The sequence below is a fragment of the Heterocephalus glaber genome, unplaced genomic scaffold (genome assembly GCF_053883595.1).
Source record: "Heterocephalus glaber isolate CG9 unplaced genomic scaffold, H.glaber_assembly_v1.0 deba00000896, whole genome shotgun sequence".
NCBI lineage: Eukaryota > Metazoa > Chordata > Mammalia > Rodentia > Bathyergidae > Heterocephalus > Heterocephalus glaber.
The window spans coordinates 1935098-1953773 of record NW_028258170.1 but is presented as its reverse complement, the minus strand read 5'-3'; the positions used below and the strand labels follow the sequence as shown (position 1 = coordinate 1953773).

The following is an 18676-nucleotide window of genomic DNA, read 5'->3' as shown; positions in this document are numbered from 1 at the left end:
ATATGTAATCTATATCATGCTTCTCTTCTGGAAATTCAGTGACATGGATAAAGAAAGGAGCTAAGATATACGATCTTGCAGATGATGTTATTCTACTACACACATTTGTTAATATTATACTATTTGATCATTAATATTTGTTGTAAGTCTTTGGTGGATGTGGGAGAAGGAATTGATTTAAAGATACAAAGAGAAGATAAAGATACATATTTAAGTAAGTAATCCAGCATAGCTGCAATACATTAGAGTCTTGCTATTATTACAAGGGGAACTGACTGATACACAAGTCCTGTTGCCACAGCCACCTAGCTCATACATGGACCCATAGCTGCTGTAGTGTTGCGCAAACACACACACACACACACACACACACACACACACTGGATCCTGGACCCTCACCTTCCAGTGAACCCTCCTGTGTTGTCCACCTTTAACCATGTAGTAGGTGGGGAAATTACACCTGGGCACTGTTGCCCCAAATCCCAGCTGCTCTCCCTGCACAAGTGCCCATGATTCCATCCTCAGCTCCATGTCTACTCCATGGGAGACACAGACAACATATTGGTGTCCTTGCCATCATGAATATGCATATGAGCTAGAACCAATATCACTAAAGAGGCCCCTGCCAATGACTGCACAAGTGAGAGGAAAGGATATTGTGGGAACTCCAGGAAACTTGGCCCCTGAATGCTTCATGACCCTCACTACTGCCTCAGTCACCCACTCATTATTGGCCCTGATGGCCCTGCTGTGCTCCCCTCCACTGACTTCAGCTGAGAGAACAGCACAGAGGGGACACCACTGACTCATGTGAGGCAGAACCACCCTGTCTCTCAGACAGAGTGCTCACAATATTCCATAAGGGAAAGTCTTTCCCCAGTGAAAACAGCCTGTGAAATTTGGAAGAAAGAACCATTCCCTCAAATGAATGGATGTCAACATAAATCAGTAAGAAACATAAATTTAAAATCAAGGGTGGGAAAGCAAAGAAATAGATCTCCACCAAAAAAGATCCTAGTAACTGTCCTTAAAGTAAAAGATGTCTATATGCTTCCAACCTAAAAACTCAACATAATTTATCTAAGGATATTTAAGAGAATTTTATTAGGGGAACACAAAGAGATGGTTTACTGAACTAAAACAAACAAAGAATTTCAACAAAATAATTGAAGTCAGAAAGAAGAATCCACCAAAATGTTGCAGTAAAGAATGCAAACAATGAAATAAAAACAATGAGAAAGAGCATCAACAACAGAATTAATAAAGGATATGAAAAAATCTATGAACTGTGAGACCAGTTACTTGAAAATTTAGAATCAAATTTGAAGAAAGAAAAAGAATAATGAAAAAGACTGAGGCCAACTCACAGAGTTTATGTGACATCAAGAAAATATTTACATCATAGGAGTTGAAGAAAGATAAGAAAAAACTAAAGGGTGGTAAGGAGGCTTATTTACAGAAATAAGAGCCAAGCTGAGCATGGTGGTGTATGCCTGTAATCCCAGCACTTGGGAGGCTGAGACAGGAGGATCATTGTGAGTTCAAGGCCACCCTGAATTATATAGTGAGAACCTGGCTCAAAAAATGAGAGGGAGGGACTGAGAGGGAGAGGGAAAGGGAGAGGGAAAGGGAGAGGGAGAGGGAGAGAGAGAGAGAGAGAACAGAGAAGAGAGGGAGAGAGGAGAGAGAGAGAGAGGAAGGGAGGGAGGAGCAATGATAGCCAAAAAGCTGCCACATTTGGAGAAAGATACAAAAATTCAAGTGCAGTGCAAAAGTTCAAAGATTTTCCAAAATTCCATCAAAAAGGCCTACACTGTCATAGTATAATCAAACTGTTATAGTTAGCTCTTTCTGAAAGATGGCATCAGCAGTGTGGCAGAATAGGAAACTTCTGATATTCATGTATTCTTCCTGGGCCACACCCCTCAGAGTATTGCAGGAAAGGGTGAGGGACATGCAACTCACACTTCTTCTCTGGAGGGAGCTTGTGTCTCACACTGTCAGGGGATACTTGATGGCCTCATTCATAAGAATTTGGGATTTCTCATTGGATTAATATTACCTAAGTGACTGTACTTAATAATCTCACTAGTTGACTACAGTTTCCTCTCACCTTGAACCTGCCTTGAACCCACTCCACCTCGTGGCTTTGTTCCATAAAACAACTTTGAGAAGTTGGGTGAGTGGGCAACCCACTTTTCAGTCCTCCTTCTGTCTCTCATAGACAGAAACTTTCTTTTTCCCAATAATTTTCCTACTTTTAACCTCTGTTGTTCCTAGAATTCATTCTTTGACTTTAGAGAACAGGAACTTGCACTTTGGATATCTAGCAAGGTTGGGAGTTACATCATTTCCCCTTATATCAGTACACTATCATAACTCATATTCACCAGAAAGAAGAAATAAAGCAATTGCATTACAACCAGTGAAGGCATAATCAACATTTTTTTTTATGTTGGGGATCGAACTTGGGTCCTTGTGCTTGTGCAACAGGAGGCGAAACCACTGAGCTAAATCCCTGGCCCCAAATCAAAATGTATTATACCTGAAAAAAGGAACATTCCACAAAAGTAAGGGTATCCTGACAAACAACAACATGGGAGAGCCTTGGAGATATTCAGGTAGATGAGAGAAGTCTGTTGCAAATGACTAAATACTCTATAATTCTGACTGTGTGGACTGTTCAGAATGGACAAATATGGAGCACTACCAAGAGATTAGTAGTTGCCAGGCATTGTAGGGCAAGGGGAAAGGGCTGTGACTGCTATTAGGTCTGGTTTCTGATTGGGGTGAAGACAACATTCTGGAATTATATAGTGGTGGTGGCTGCACTGATTTATGAAAATGCTAATAAACAAAGAGATGTTTTCTTTAAGAAGGTAAATGTCTTAATGCATTCATTATTCACTTAATTAAATAAAATAATTGTATCAAAAGACAATAATATTTCTGAGATGGTAAAGAGTAGTATTGAAAAATGGGAGAAATAATGGACCACAAAAGGGAATTGACAGTGATCAGAGGTTATTTGAAATTAATTAAATTTCTGCTTTGATCAGAGAAGGAAAATTCATATTACATTTTAGAATTAAAAATAATTTGCAGTTTTCATTGTAACATAATTTGGTTACAACTGTGAATAACTAATGGCAGTGTATTTGCAGGGCAAAATAAAAAAAAACAGAAGCAAAATTAAACACAGCAAAGCCCCTGGGAAATAACTTCGGAGTCCAAAGTCCCCAAAGCTGCTTGGTAAAATAAGCTGCTGTTTGCCTTGGGCTCAGCTACCAAAGACGCTTGTCTCAGGTATGTTTGCAAATGGAAACGTAGAAATCTAGGGTAAAAAAGAACTAAGCTATCACCATTTTAGAAAAAGAAATAATGTGAGAAGTTAAAAAATTAATCATCTTATGCTTTCTTCTTATTTTAATATTTTCTCCTATCTAATGTTTGAAACAATTATATATTAAATCCGAATTGGAAGAATATGACTGACTGTAATATTATCCACTGGATAATATTCCAATTTTTTATTTTACCCTGGTAACATAAGAAACTCTTTATTTTGTTGGTGTGTAAGCACATATGTGAATTTCAGATACTTTCTTGTTTTATTTCAAAATAATGGACTTGGTACATTAAAAACAGTGTTGATAAATTCAATTCTATGTGGAACATGCCATATTTTGCTCAGGTTTGTTAAAAATGAAAAATATATCATTGACATTTCAATTTTCATATGTCAACAGAGAAACATAAAGTTGCACTTGTCTAAAAGGCAGAGAAAGCTAAACATCTCATAAATATTGATTTTCTCACATTCTATTGCAAATTTTTAATATCCAAGTATTCTTAATTCAGTGAATTGTAAATATATTGTTAAATGTGTTGCTTCTGCTTCTTTTTAGTTCTTTTTTTCAACAAAAGGCTGATTCTTTTGTATCAGAACATTGCTATAAACAGATAGTGAGTATTATGGCAAAATCATAATAGATTTCTAAAGAAAAAGTAAATGAAAATTACTTCTCTTATAAAATACTAAAGAAAGTATGGACCAATAAAAGTTCCATAGTAATTCAATATTAGCCAGTTTTATGTTCTGTATTTCAAGAACAAATTTTGAACAAACTATGATATTTGGGAACATCATATAAATTTAAGGTATATGTAGATATTATAAAAACTAGAAGTTGGTTAATAAGGCATTTTAAACCTTTGTCTCTGTAATATCTGCTTTATTCAGTGCCATTTGAAAGATCCAATGTGATTTCAATTCATCCACAAGTATTACATGAAATAAGGAAATAAGGCCATTAAAAATCAAGGAACATGTTGAAACACAAACATATCATGAAGATTTAGATCTGGATTTGGATCAAATTTCAATTGTCTGACATTCTAGATTTTTTCTTTTCTTTTCAAATAGATGAAAATGTTTTTGAAAACATAACATGACCAGGATAAATAGGATACTGAAGAAAATATCATATGTTTGCCATATATATATCATTGATGTCCAGCATTGTAATATATGAATGTGCAATTTTCTATGATTTTCTCAAAAGCTTAACAAGATTATGAGCAATGGACCAAGGAAATTGCTCCTCATTGACTGAATTCATATTGGTGGGGATTACTAATAACCCTAGGATGAAAGTAACACTATTTATCTTGTTTCTACTTATTTATGTCATTAATCTTCTGGGAAATCTTGGAATGATCATTTTAATTAGAATGGACTTCCAGCTTCACATACCAATGTACTTTTTCCTCAGCCACCTGTCTTTCTGTGACCTCTGCTATTCCACAGCAGTTGGACCCAAGATGCTGGTTGATATATTTGACAAGGACAAGTCAATCCCTTTTTTTGGTTGTGCTCTTCAGTTCTTCATTGCCTGCACCTTTGTAGACTCTGAGTGCATATTGCTGGCGGTGATGGCCTTGGATCGCTACAAGGCCATCAGCAGCCCCCTGCTGTACACAGCTCACATGTCCAGCAGGCTGTGCTCCCTGCTGGTGGCTGGGGTTTACCTGGTGGGACTGGCAGATGCTCTGATACACACCACACTGACATTCCGCCTGTGTTTCTGTGGGTCTAATGAGATTGATCATTTCTTCTGCGATATCCCACCCATTTTATTACTGTCTTGCTCAGAGACCCAGATCAATGAGTTAGCCATATTTACCATTTTTGGATTCATTGAACTGAGCACCATTTTGGGAGTTCTTGTCTCCTATTCCTATATCATCTTATCTATCTTAAAGATACACTCTGCTGAGGGGAGGTTTAAAGCTTTCTCCACCTGCACTTCCCATTTAACTGCAGTTGCAATTTTCCAGGGAACTGTGCTCTTCATGTACTTCCGGCCAAGTACATCTTATTCCTTAGAGCAAGACAAAATGACCTCATTGTTTTATACCCTGGTGATTCCCATGCTGAATCCTCTGATTTATAGTTTAAGAAATAAAGATGTGAAAGCAGCTATTGAAAAACTGAAAACTAGAAAGTGGATTTAAATATTTATAATAAATCCAAACCTTTCCCAGATGACTATTTATACCAATACTTATTTGTACTATTACTCATTTGTGCATATGTTGTGTTTCTCTAAGCTGAGGTGCTCCATTCTCTGGAATTCATGTATAGTACTAATTCTCTTTGGAAAACTTTCCTGATACTTCTACTTTTGCCAGCATTTTTATTTGCATATTTTGTCTTTCAGGCATTAGTTTGAGTGTATTAAGTTTTATCAAGTTTTCACTAATGCTTTTGTGCATTTGTTTATCATTTTGATGAAATTAATGGATCCTATAATCTAGTAAAAGTAAGAGGCATTACTTTACTAAGCAATCACATAGTTTGTAATAAGCTTGAAATCCTTCATCAAATAGAAAGGCTAAAGGAAATGAATGAAAGGCAAACATTGAATTCCATTGTGCAGAAAAGAGGCATCCTTGGATGTACACATTCAATATTAGTTATAAAAAAGTGCAAACTGGGGAAAGGAAAGGATTCTAGGCAGAGGTTCCAATATTTATCAATATCTTTAGGTGAAGAAGTCCATAGCTTTGAAGAAGTGGGTGTCTTCAATATGGCTAAAGAGTGATAGAAACAGCCTTGATAAAGATGTCTGTGCATTGTTATTCTCAATTATAGAATCTTTATAATTATCCCTAGGAAACATTCCCCTTTTAATCTGACTCTGTTCCTGTTGAAGGCCCTGGAAGTGTAGTCCACAGGCAACTGGCTCCTTAATGTACATGTTAGGATGTCCGAGATGACAGTGTTCGATATGAGATTGTGAGTTCTTTTTTCAAGGACAGAGAGTTCCATCAATGTTATCTAATTCATCTGCATTGTGCTTGTGACTACAAATGTAGAAACAACCAAATAATTTTAAATGCTAGAAATTTTTAATGTTATCAAATTTTAATAAAAGGAAATAAACTTACAATGATATGTGCTTTGAATATACATGTATATGTATTTATATATATATATTTATGTATTCATGAATTGCATAAAATCATATGGAAACTAAGGCATGTCTCCCCAAAGCCTGTGGGGGTGGGGCTTCCAGGAGGTGACTGGGTAATGGAGCAGTACATTCACAGGTGAATTTGTCCACTGGTTAATCTGTACTTAAATTTGAAATGAGGAGGTGTTGTCTGTCTGCAGAAGTGGATAACAAATGGCATGGCATGGAAAGGTTTCTCTCCCACCCAGCTTCTGCTTCAGCTCTCTGGCTGCTGAGCATCATGTCATGAGCAGCTTTGCTCCTGCCTTCAACCATGCCACTCCTACGTGGACCCAGCAGAAGAGAGAAAAGAGTAAATGTCTTCTCCTCCTAGATGTTGTGGGTGTTTGACATTGTGTCTCAAAGACAAGAATGTGACTAAGACAGCATCCCCCCGCCACACACACACACAAGCAACAGTTAATCCCCAGGTGAAGTTTCAGAAGGAAGAAATACCTAAATTACTCATGGCACATAATGGAATATGCCAACCACATCTCATTTTGTTGGTTTTGTCCACAAGTTTTGTGTGAGTGCCTTCATTAATAACTGCATTATGACTCCAAACATACACCTAATGTGCAGATTATTCCAATTATCTGCAGCTCTCATGCACCATTTAGAGAACACACACCAAGGACATTTGTAGGTGCAGTGTCACGATTCACATATTATAAACTATCACCGCCTAGACAGCTGACATGGAAGCTTCTTCAGAGCTCCAGCTTGCAGGATTTCAGGGTGCAATCATTTTTCTTATTTTCTATGTAGTCTTTGAAATTGTCCAATGCACCAGCATTATACAGCATTTTCTCTTAATATCAATGTTAATAATGCTGAATTGTTTGAGTAAAATAATTAAAATTCTACTTCCATATATGGTGGTCCTTTGTAACCTTTGATTTTTAATCACCTTGGTTGAAATTATGCCAAGCTTATACATGGGATTTAAATAAATTTTCAGTTGGTTTAGGATTCTAAAATTCTGTAGATAATTGATTTTCTAAAGTTTGAAAGTGTGAATCCATCTAAAAATTATTTAGCATTTCATGAGAGTAACCACATAATTGTTGTTTTTAAAGGGATTCACTTCACAGAACTCTAAGCAGGAATTTGTTGAGGGCACACTTTCTTAAATTTAAAAAATACCTATTATCTCTGAGATTCTGGATATCAGTAGCAACATCTATGCAATGTGGTTGTTAAAGACAGTGTAAATTTTATGACACATATAGTATATAAAATACATGATGATGTGTACTAATGAAATAGTTAATAGACGAAAATATGCAGCATTTGATAAGAACTTCAAATGATCTCACTTTGCCCCTCACTTTAATTTCTAAAGATTTTTTTAATTAAACATTTGAATGAGATGAAACATAGATGAATGTGTACCATTACTGATTTCTGAGATATTATGTCATACAGAATTATATATGCAGTTTATATAAAATTTTCACATTTCCTCTAAAATTATGTTGAGAAAGCTGGCATGAATAATTGTGCATTACTTAGAAAAAATGGATGAAATATAGAATTTTACATCAGAAGAAGTACAACCAAAAGCTTTCTTCATAAATTTAATACATAAATGGGATCATCATTTTATTTTGGTTCAAAATGAGAATGTAAAGAAAGCATGATTATGTCTAGGAAATATGATTAGAGCATTTAAACACAGCAACTGGCTGGATATATGAGTGTGTTATCATGTCTTGCACATTGGATCACTTTGTAAGTAGAGAACGCACACGAGGTGTGCATTGCACACATGAGGACCAAGGAGGAGATGTGCCCACCTGTGTCAGTGTGACACACATCCCAGCCTCCACCCTCCACAGATCAGAGAAGACCCAGAAAACATGACTCTAACTCCTCTCACAACAACCTCTGAGGAATCCTACAGGTGCAGGGTTATGTAGGTCCTGCTTGTCATTTGGCCTTGCTGCCCAAGAGCCACCACTGGAAAGAACAAGTCTCTCATCAGCCAAAGTCAGTGCCCAGCTAACTCCTCAGTGTGCTAGCTTGTTGGGTCACTCAACCAAAACACTGGGCTGTTGTTGCCTCTTGTGGAACCCTGCAGAGCTGGCCCAGCCTCAGCATGACAGCCTCCCAGAAAGCCGAGGACATCTGTGGTGTTTTAAGCTGCTTCATCAGTTTTCCTGTGTCTTGAGGATCTTTATCGGTCAACAGTACTTAGTTAAGCTTAAGTACTGAAGAGGTAAAGTTTCCACCCTTTGACACTGGTTTGTGTCCATCTTCTAAACCTATTCAATCCTCCTAACACCCTCTCTTACTACCACTGAGTGGGATCAAAATTGCTTACTCTCAGAGGTGACTTTGGATATAGGTAGGCTCTTCTAGCTGTCATTCTGTTCTTTGGTTAAATCTGTAATACTTACACCATTTTGAATGCTAATGCATTTTCCCTGGAGCCATCAACATATCTTCCAGGGGTTTTTATTATAACATCATTGATCTTCCCCACAAGATCACTATTAGTTTTTGAAAAAATGTTAGACATAGAGTGTCCCATGTTTTTTTCCAAACTAGGCAATTTCCTCAGCCACAGATGCAGACAGCTCAGTGTTCAGGCTTGACTGCCACACCTCGTCACCTCTGGACCCATGAAGATACTTTTCTACCACTGAACAGGAGCTGCAGATGGGGACTGAATCCCACTTCTTTTTTTTTCTTAAATTATTTTTATTGGTATATTTTAGGTATACATTACATTTATCATTGGGTGCTTGTACTTGCACATGATGTATTTTAGTTCTTATTTTTCCCCATTTCCTGTGCTCCCTTCCCTAGTTACAAAGACTTTGTTTCCATTTTTTACTTTTCTCATAATTTTTCCTTTCCCTTCTTTCCTTTCCCCTTTTGCTCCCACTTCCCCTTCCCCTTTGGAACTTTTATTCCTATTTCAAATTATCAATTATTCATTTTAATCATTTTAATCCTTATATACACTTTCAGTTTCTCACACTAGAGAAGCTATTCGGTATTTACACATGTGTGTCCTATTTATTTCACTTAAGAGTATGGCCTCAATATGCATCAATTTAGCTATAACTGTCTCTAGTTTCTCATTCTATATGGCTGAGTAGTACTCTATTTTATAAAAAAAAAAAAAGCACATCTTGATCCAGTCTCCAGTTGTTGGGCACTTGGGCTGTTTCCAAGCTTTAGCTATTGCAAACTGTGCTGCTATAAACATGTGTGCATATATATCACTGTAATATGATTCTTTTAATTCTTTTGGGTAGATATGCAGTAGGGGAATAGCTGGGTCAAATGGGACCTCTAGTCCTAGTTCTTTGAGGTATTACCATACTGACTTCCACAGTGGTTGCACTAATCTGCACTCCCACCAACAATGGAGAAGGGTACCTTTCTCCCCACACTCCCACCAGCATTTGTTATTGGTTGATTTCTTGATAGCAGCCATTCTTTATGGGGTGAGGTAAACCTCAGAGTTGTTTTCATCTGCATCTTTTGAATGACCAGTGATGGTGAACATTTTTTCATGTTTATTTGCTGCTTTTACTTCTCTGTTTGAGAAATGTCTGTTCAGTTCAGATACACATTTTGAATTGGACCTTTGAATTTGGGGGGGTGTCTGATTTTTTTCAGTTCTTTATAAATTCTAGATAGTAGTCTTTTGTCTGAGGTAGAGCTGTTAAAAAGCTTTTGAAATATTATAGGTTGTCTCTTAGCTCTGTTGGTGGTTTCTTTTGCAGTGCAGAGGCTTTTTATAAGATGAGATCCCAGTTGTTGATTCTTTGTGCTAATTCCCATTCTACTGAGGTTTTGTTCATAAAGTCTTTTCCTATGCCAATGTCTTCAAGATTTCTACCTAACTTGTCTTCCAGCAAGTTTACTTAACATTTATTTTCAATGTTTATTATATAGTTATACCATACAGAGGTCAAGATAATAAATATTAAATCTCACATATTCACACATCCCACTAGGGCCAAGATAAGACTGAAACCAAATTGTTGCTAAACCTATAGCAATGGTTTATGTTTCTAAATAAATTGTTCATTTCTGAAACACACCCAACAGTGAGAAATTCTCAGGGGGAGATTTAGCTCAGCACAAAGTCCTGTGTTTTTGATAGCAGCCATTCTTAAAAGGAACCCTGTTTCACTGTTGGTGGGAGTGTAGACTGGCGCAACCACTGTGGAAATCAGCATGGAGACACCTCAAAAGGATTAGAGGTCTCATTTGACCCAGCTATTCCTCTACTGCGTATCTACCCAAAAGAATTAAAAGAATCATACCACAGCCATGTGTGTTCACCCATGTTCACAGTGGCACAGTTTGTAATAGCTAAAGCTTGGAAACAGCCCAAATGCCCATCAACTGGAGACTGGATAAAGACAATTTTTTTTTAATGAAAAGGAGTATTACTCATCCATAAACACTGAAAAATTAAAGACATTTATAGCTAAATGGATGCACATTGAGACCATACACTTAAGTGAAATAAATAGGATGGACATGTGTAAATACAGTATAGTTTCTCGGCTGTGAGAAACTGAAAGTATAAATAAGGACCAAAGGCATAATAGATAATGTGAAATAGAAAGAAAAGGTCCAAAGAGGAAGGGGACGTGGGAGGTGTTGGTCAAAGGAAAGAAGGGAATGGAATTAATATGAGAAAATGATAAAATGGAAACAAAGTCTTCCTAAATAGGGAGGGGAGGTGGGGTTGAAGGGAGGGGAGTGGAGTGGGGAAAAAATAAGAATCAAGATCTATTATGTGAAGGTACAAATTCCCAGTGATGAATATCATTATATTGTACACCTAAAATGTACCAATAAAATTAATTTTTAAACAAGTCCCGAGTTAGATCCCTGGTACAGAGAGAAAAAAAATCACACTGCCTCACAGTAGTACTACACCCTGCTGATATTCTCTGAAGTGATAAGATCAGGGAACACCTTGGAGAAGTGCTCAGCCTCCTAGTCACTCAGAGGCATTCTAGTACCCATATCATAGAAGGACTTTATTGACTAAATGAGATAAAGCCCTTGGAATTGGGGCTATCATGGTATTTATTACAAAAATGAGGGATTGAGCCAGAAACTTTTAGAAATTCCTTTTTGTTCCCTGAGGCAATACCAATATCATAATTGGATACTTGGCTTGTTTATTACTTTCATATATTTCCATGTCCACCCTCCAAGGTCAAGATAAAATTATTTGGTTTTGAGGTAAATTTAAAATTCCTTCGATTTCAGAAAATAGCTTGATTTTCTAAAAGCAGTGATTGAAATAATACACAGAATGAACACCATAAGTTTTTCTAAAATACAAATAATTGACACCTATTTTCATGTGATCATAATATATAAACCGTGAAGTGACAACATTCTAATTTGTTTTGATTAGAACTTAACTTTTAATGAAGATTTTTACCAACATCATATAGTCAGGTAATTTAGATTGAGTGCTTATTTCAGGTCAGGAATTGAGACAGAATCCAAAGATATAGGAACAATCGGTTTATTAGCTTAGTAAGCTTGTATGAGCATCTTAAGAAATACCCCACATTCTTTACTGTGGAGATAGACTCGCACCTGATACTTGCTGACCCTTGTGCTGCTATGAACTTTAGCACCCTAGAGGTAGTAGACTGTAGTTATTCCTCATTTTCCCCAAAATGCTTATCAATTTCTTAATAGAGGACAAATAATGTTCCTATTGTGGGTGTGCCCTCCAGATTCCACATAGCTTTTCTCCCCATTTGCAGGGACAGAATGCTTTGTCTTCATTGTCATGGCTTGAGGTCTTTGTGTCACCATCTGTAGCTCTCTACTGAACATAGCTGTGGTCTGAATGCATTTGTAGATGGCTTAATGTTTAGTTAAACCGTGGAGGTAACCCAAGTTCTTCATCTTCTCCCTGACATACTGTGACTGCTCTATTCTTCATCAATCCTGTGACCAGTTCCCAGTATTTCCCCAGCATTGCTAAATTTTTCTCATCTTTCTATGCCATTATCATTCCAGTGATGAATCCATTGGTTTGCAGTTTGAGAAACAAATGCATTGTATTATCCAGCTTTTCTGTCACTGGTACAAAACACCTGACACCCTCAATGTGAAAGAGGAGAGGTTTAATTTGGCTCCTGATTTCAGTCCATGGTTGGCTGGTACCATTCTTTGTGTCTAAACCTCTGTGGAGAATATGTTGCCTGTTTCAATGTAATATAACTTCTACCTCCTGTGGATAGTGGTTTCATGAATTTGCCAAGAGAGTTTATTTTAAAAACATCAATGCTTAATTGCAAAAAAATGGTTTTGCCTCCCTAAACAGAGACAACTATATGATAAATGTTGAAAGTTTTGAATAACTGTGAGTCTGCTATCTTTCTAAAGGTGAAGATATATAACTCGCATGTAAAATCAATACTTTTTAAAATTTTTCCATTTCTAAGGAGTATTTGAAGAAACAAGTGTTCCTAAAAACCATATCTAGACTCATTAATAATGCAATATATGTGTTACTTTTTAAATTTCCTTTTAAAAAAATAAATTTTGCTGTGTATGTTTAAGGTACACAGCATGATGCTATGAAGTACATACAGAGTTAAATGGTTTCTATAGCAACATAAGATAACATACAAGTGTCAGGGTCTCATATTGTATCTCAATTTATTAGTCCTTCATATTTGCTTTTGAGACTTATTTGCACAATCTTTATCACAAAAATATTTCTTCTTAGACCAATTTAGACCAAATATTTGTATAATGGAACAGGCAACAAAAGTGAGATGGTTTTTGAATGGCTGAAAGATTAAGATATAGTCAATCAAATAACTGTGTCTTAAAAGAGTCTTCCTAATTTTCCACACTTATCATTTATCATTTAGAGAATGACAGTAATCTTCTGATGAATGTGAAGATATTAATTCCTCCAATACACTTGTTATTTTTTCACTTTCATCTCTCTTTTGGACACATATCCTGGATTAGACAATCATCAAAACTTGTTAATGTTCATATCAGTCACCCTGTTAAATTTCCTGTGTCTTTTATCTTTAAAAAAAAATACTAGGCATTTTGTCACTATAGATTAGTGTTAGGTTGATACATTTTTGTATAAACAGAATCATGCAGTATGCACTTTAAGATATAAGAGGTGATTGGAAACATGATAAATTTTTACATTAAAAAATGATTATACTATAAGCCACATTGCCAAAAATTCATCTCAAAATGCTCTCCTCTTCGAGTACACTTATCATCCTTTCTGCATTCTCACTTACCTCTGGAAATTCTTTTTTTATGAGTATCTTTAAAAAGTGTTTCCATTTGCTTAATCATGTTTTTCTAGATATTCTAAATTGGAAAGTAATAGAAAAGGCCTATGACTTTAACACGCACAAACTAGAATGTATACTGATATATATGATATCTGCTACAAATATGTATGCAACATATATAAGTATATAATATATACAATCAATACACCTATATCCATATACTATCTTTTTTCCACCTTAGATTCTTTTATTGGTACATTTTAGGTATAAAATACATTTACATTTATCATTGGGTACTTATAGCTGTCCATGATATATCTTGGTTCTTATTTGTGCCCCATTTCCTGTCCTACCTTCACCCCCTCCACCCTTCCATATTTACAAAGACTTCTTTCCATATTTTCCTTTTCTCCTGATTTTTCCTTTCCCTCTTTCCTTTCTCCTACCCCTTCCATTTCCCCTATGTCTTTGGACATTTTATTCCTATTTCCCACTATCAATAATTCATTTTAATTCATATTTACACTTTCAGTTTCTCACACCAGAGAAATTATTCTGTATTTACACATTTGTGTACTATTTATTTCACATAAGATTATGGCCTCAGTATGCATCCATTTAGTGATAAATGTCTCTAGTTCCTCATCCTTTATGGCTGAGTAGTACTCCATTTTATAAAAAAGCCACATATTCTTTATTCAGTTTCCAGTTGATGGGCACTTGGGCTGTTTCCATGCTTTTACTATTACAAACTGTGCTGCTATGAACACGGGTGCACATATATCGCTGTGGTATGATTCTTTTAATTCTTTTGGGAAGGTACCCAGCAGGGGAATACCTTGGTCAAAGAGGACCTCTAGCCCTAGTTTTTTGAGATAGCTCCATACTGTTTTCCACAGTGCTTGCACTAGTCTGCAACCCAAACAACAATGAAAAAGGGTTCCTTTCTTCCCCCAACCCGCCAACATTTGTTATTGCTTGATTTCCTGATAGTCATTTTTTCTGGGCTGAGGTGGAATCTCAGTGTTGTTTTCATTTGCATCTCTCGAATGACCAGTGATGGTGAACATTTTTTCATATGTTTATTTGCTGCTTTTACTTCTTTTTCTGACAAATGTCTGTTCAGTTCAGGTGCCCATTTTTGAATTGGGTCTTTGAATTTGGGGGTCTGATTTTTTTTCAGTTCTTTGTATATTCTAGATAGTAGTCCTTTGTCTGAAGAATAGCTGTTAAAATTTTTTTTCCACATTATGGGTTGTCTTTTAGCTCTTTGGGTTGTTTTTCTTGCAGTGCAGAAACTTTGCAATAAGTTGAGATCCCAGTTGTTGAGTCTTTGCGCTAGTTCCCATGCTACTGAGATTTTATTCATAAAGTCTTTTCTATGTCAATGTCTTCAAGAGTTCTACCTAACTTATCTTCCAGCAAGTTTAGTGTTTCTCTTTTAATATTTAGGCCTTTAATCCACTTTGATCTTAGGTTAGTGCATGGTGATAGGTATGGGTCTAGTTTTAATCTTTGGCAGGTTGAAATCCAATTATTCCAACACCATTTATTAAAGAGGCTATCTTTCCTCCAATGAGTGTGGTTGGATCCTTTGTCAAAGATGAGGTGGCTAAGTATGTCTGGAGTTGCCTCTACATCTTCTAATCTATTCCACTGATCCTCAGGTCTGTTCTTTTGTCAGTCAGTACCATGCTGATTTTTATCACAGTAGCTTTGTAGTATAGTTTCAAGTCGGGGATTGTGATACCCCCTGCCATGTCTCTATTGCCTAGGATTGCTTTTGCTATTCTGGGACACTTCTGGTTCCAAATGAATTTTTGTATTTTTTTCTCTAGTTCTGTGAAATATATTGTTGGAATTTCAGTCAGCATTGCATTAAATCTATATACCAGTTTTGGAAGTATGGACAATTGCACTATGTTGGTTCTTCCTACCCATGAACAAGGGATGTCTTTCCATTTTCTTATACCCTCTTTGATCTCTTTTTTCAGAGGGATGTAGTTTTCAAGATAGAGGTCTTTTGCTTCTATTCTTAGATTGATTCCTAGATATTTCATTTCTTTGGATGCAATGTGAAAGGAATTGTTTCTCTAATTTTTCTCAGTGAGCCTGTTATTTGTGTACAGGAAGGCTTTTTTTTTCTTTTTTTGCATGTTGACCTTGTATCCAGCTACTCTACTGAATCTGTCAATTAAGTCTAGATGTCTTTTGGCAGAGTTTTTTGGGTCTTCTATGTAAAGTATCATATCATCAGCAAATAATGACAGTTTAACTTCTTCCTTGCCTATCTTTCCTCTTTTTATTTCTTTCTTTTGTCTAATTGCTGTGGCTAATGTTTCCAGAACTATATTGAATAGGAGTAGTTACAGTGGACATCCTTGTCTGCTGTTAGCATGAAAGTTTTCAGTTTTTGACCATTTAGTATGATGTTGGCTGTTGATTTTTCATATATAGCCTTAATCAGTTTGAGATAAACATCTTCTACTCCAATTTTCTGTAAGGTTTTTACCATGAATAAGTGTTGAATTTTGTCAAATGTTTTTTCTGCATCAATTGAGATGGTCATATGGTTTTTGTCCTTGGATCTGTTAATATACTGCATTACATTTATTGATTTACCTATGTTGAACCATCCTTGTATCCCTGGGATAAATTCAACTTGGTCAGGTTGTATGATCATCTTATTGACCCTCTGTATTTTGTTTGCCAATATCTTCTTGAAGATTTTTGCATGTATATTCATTAGAGAGATTGCACTGTAGTTCTCAGTTTTGGTTGGGTCTTTCCCTGGTTTCAGAATCAAAGTATCACTTGCTTTCAGGAATGAACTTGGAAGTATTGCTTTCCTTTCAATTTCACTGAATATCATAAAGAGTAATGGTGATAGTTATTCTCTAAATGTTTTGTAGAATTCAGCAGTGAAGACATCAGGACCTGGGCTTCTCTTTATTGGTAAATTTGCAATTACATTTTCAATTTCATTGATTGTAATTGGAGTGTTTAGAATATTTATATCTTCTTCATTTAACTATGCAAATTCATATGTATCTAGGAATACGCCCATTTCTTCTGTGTTTTCCATTTATTAGAATACAGGTTCTTGAAGTAGGTATTGATGATCTTCTGGAGTTTTGCTGGATCTGTTTTGCTGGATCTGTTGTGACTTCACCTTTTTTGTTCTTAATTGCATGGATTTGAGCCTTTTCTTTCCTTTTTTGATAAGGTTGACTAAGGGTTTATCAGTTTTATTTATTCTTTTGAAAAACCAACTCTCATTCATTCTCATTTTTTTTGTATTGTTCTCTTAGTCTCCATTGAATTGATTTCTGTTCTGATCTGTATAATTTTCTCTCTTGTATGAGCTTTGAGTTTGTCATGCTTTTCTTCTTTTAGCAGTGTGAGTTTCAGCTTTCATTTGTTTATTTGAGGTCTCTCTGTTTTCCTAATATGGGCATTCACTGCTATGAATTTCCCTCATAGAACTGCTTTATGTCCCATAGATTTGTGTATGTTGTACTGGCATTATCATTTACTTGTAGAAACTGTCTAATTTCTTCTTTAATTTCCTGTGTGACCCATTGGGTGGTCAGAAGAGTGTTATTCAATTTCCATGTGTTTGTTGGGGTTTGCGCTTTCTTACGTTATTGATCTCCAATTTTACTGCACTGTGGTATGATAATATACAGGGGGTAACTTCAGTTCTTTTGCATTTACTTAAACATGCCCTATGAGCTAGCATGTGGTCTACTTTGGAGAATGGCCCCTGTGCAGCCAAAAAGAATGTATATTCTTATTTTTTGTGGGAGGTGGAACACTCTGTAGACATCTATTATAGTACATTTGTTCAAAAGCTTGGTTCAGTTCTAGAATTTCATTGTTGAATTTTGTTTACATATTTTGTCTATTTGTGACAGTGGGGTATTGAGGTCCCCCACTACAATTGTATTATTGCTTATTTGGTTTTTTATGCCCATTAATATTTGTTTTGTATAGTTGGGTGCATTCATATTTGGTGCATATATATTTATGATTGTCATGTCTGCGTCTTGGTTTGTTCCCTTCATAAGGATGTAGTGCATATCTTTGTCTCTCTTGATTAGTTTTGGTTTGAATTCTATTTTGTCTGCAAATAAGATTGCTACCCCTGCTTTTTTCTGGGTTCCTGTCACATGGAGAACTGTTTTCCATTCTTTTACTTTCAGTCTATGAATGTCTTTTTTAATTAGGTGTGTTTCTTGTATATAGCATGTTGTTAGATTTTGCTTCTTAATCCATTCTGCTAGTCTATTTCTTTTGATTGGTGAATTGAGGCCATTAACATTGATGGTATAATTGATAGATATTGACTCATTCTTGTCCTGATGTGTTACTGTTGTTGGCTCTTTTATTTTTCATTTTCCCCCTTTTCCTTTTAGTTTCTTGCCTTTCCTTGTGGCTTCACTCTGTTGGAGTTGTGATCTTCATTGTCTTTTTCTAGGATATTGTTTAGAATTGTTTGAAGTGCTGGTTTGGTTTTCATGAAGTTTCTCATGTGTTATTTCATGGAAGTATCTAATTTCCCTATTGATATTGAAAGATAATTTTGCAGGATACAACAGTCAAGGTTGGAAGTTATTTTCTTTTAGGGCTTAAAATACTTCACTCCATGCTCTCCTTAACTTGAGAGTTTGTGTTGAGAACCCTGCTGTGATTCTGATGGGCTTTCCTTTGTATGTGATTTGTTTCCTTTCTCTAACTGCTTGTAGGATTTTGTTCTTCTATTGGGTTTCTTGGATCTTAACTATTATATGTCTAGGTGTAGATTTTTTTTGATTATGGTTAGTTGGAGTTCTATATCCCTCACTTATTTGTATGTCCAATTTTGTACCTCTG

The 18676-nt window shown here is 35.9% G+C and overlaps 1 protein-coding gene across 1 annotated transcript; it reads left to right on the top strand.

Moving 5' to 3' along the window:
• The first annotated feature begins 4584 nt into the window (after positions 1 to 4584).
• On the top strand, positions 4585 to 5517 carry LOC106008069 (olfactory receptor 5W2-like). The gene has a single exon (XM_013067183.2). It carries the CDS (start codon positions 4585 to 4587, stop codon positions 5515 to 5517), a length of 933 nt encoding a protein of 310 aa, XP_012922637.2.
• The last annotated feature ends 13159 nt before the right edge of the window (positions 5518 to 18676 follow it).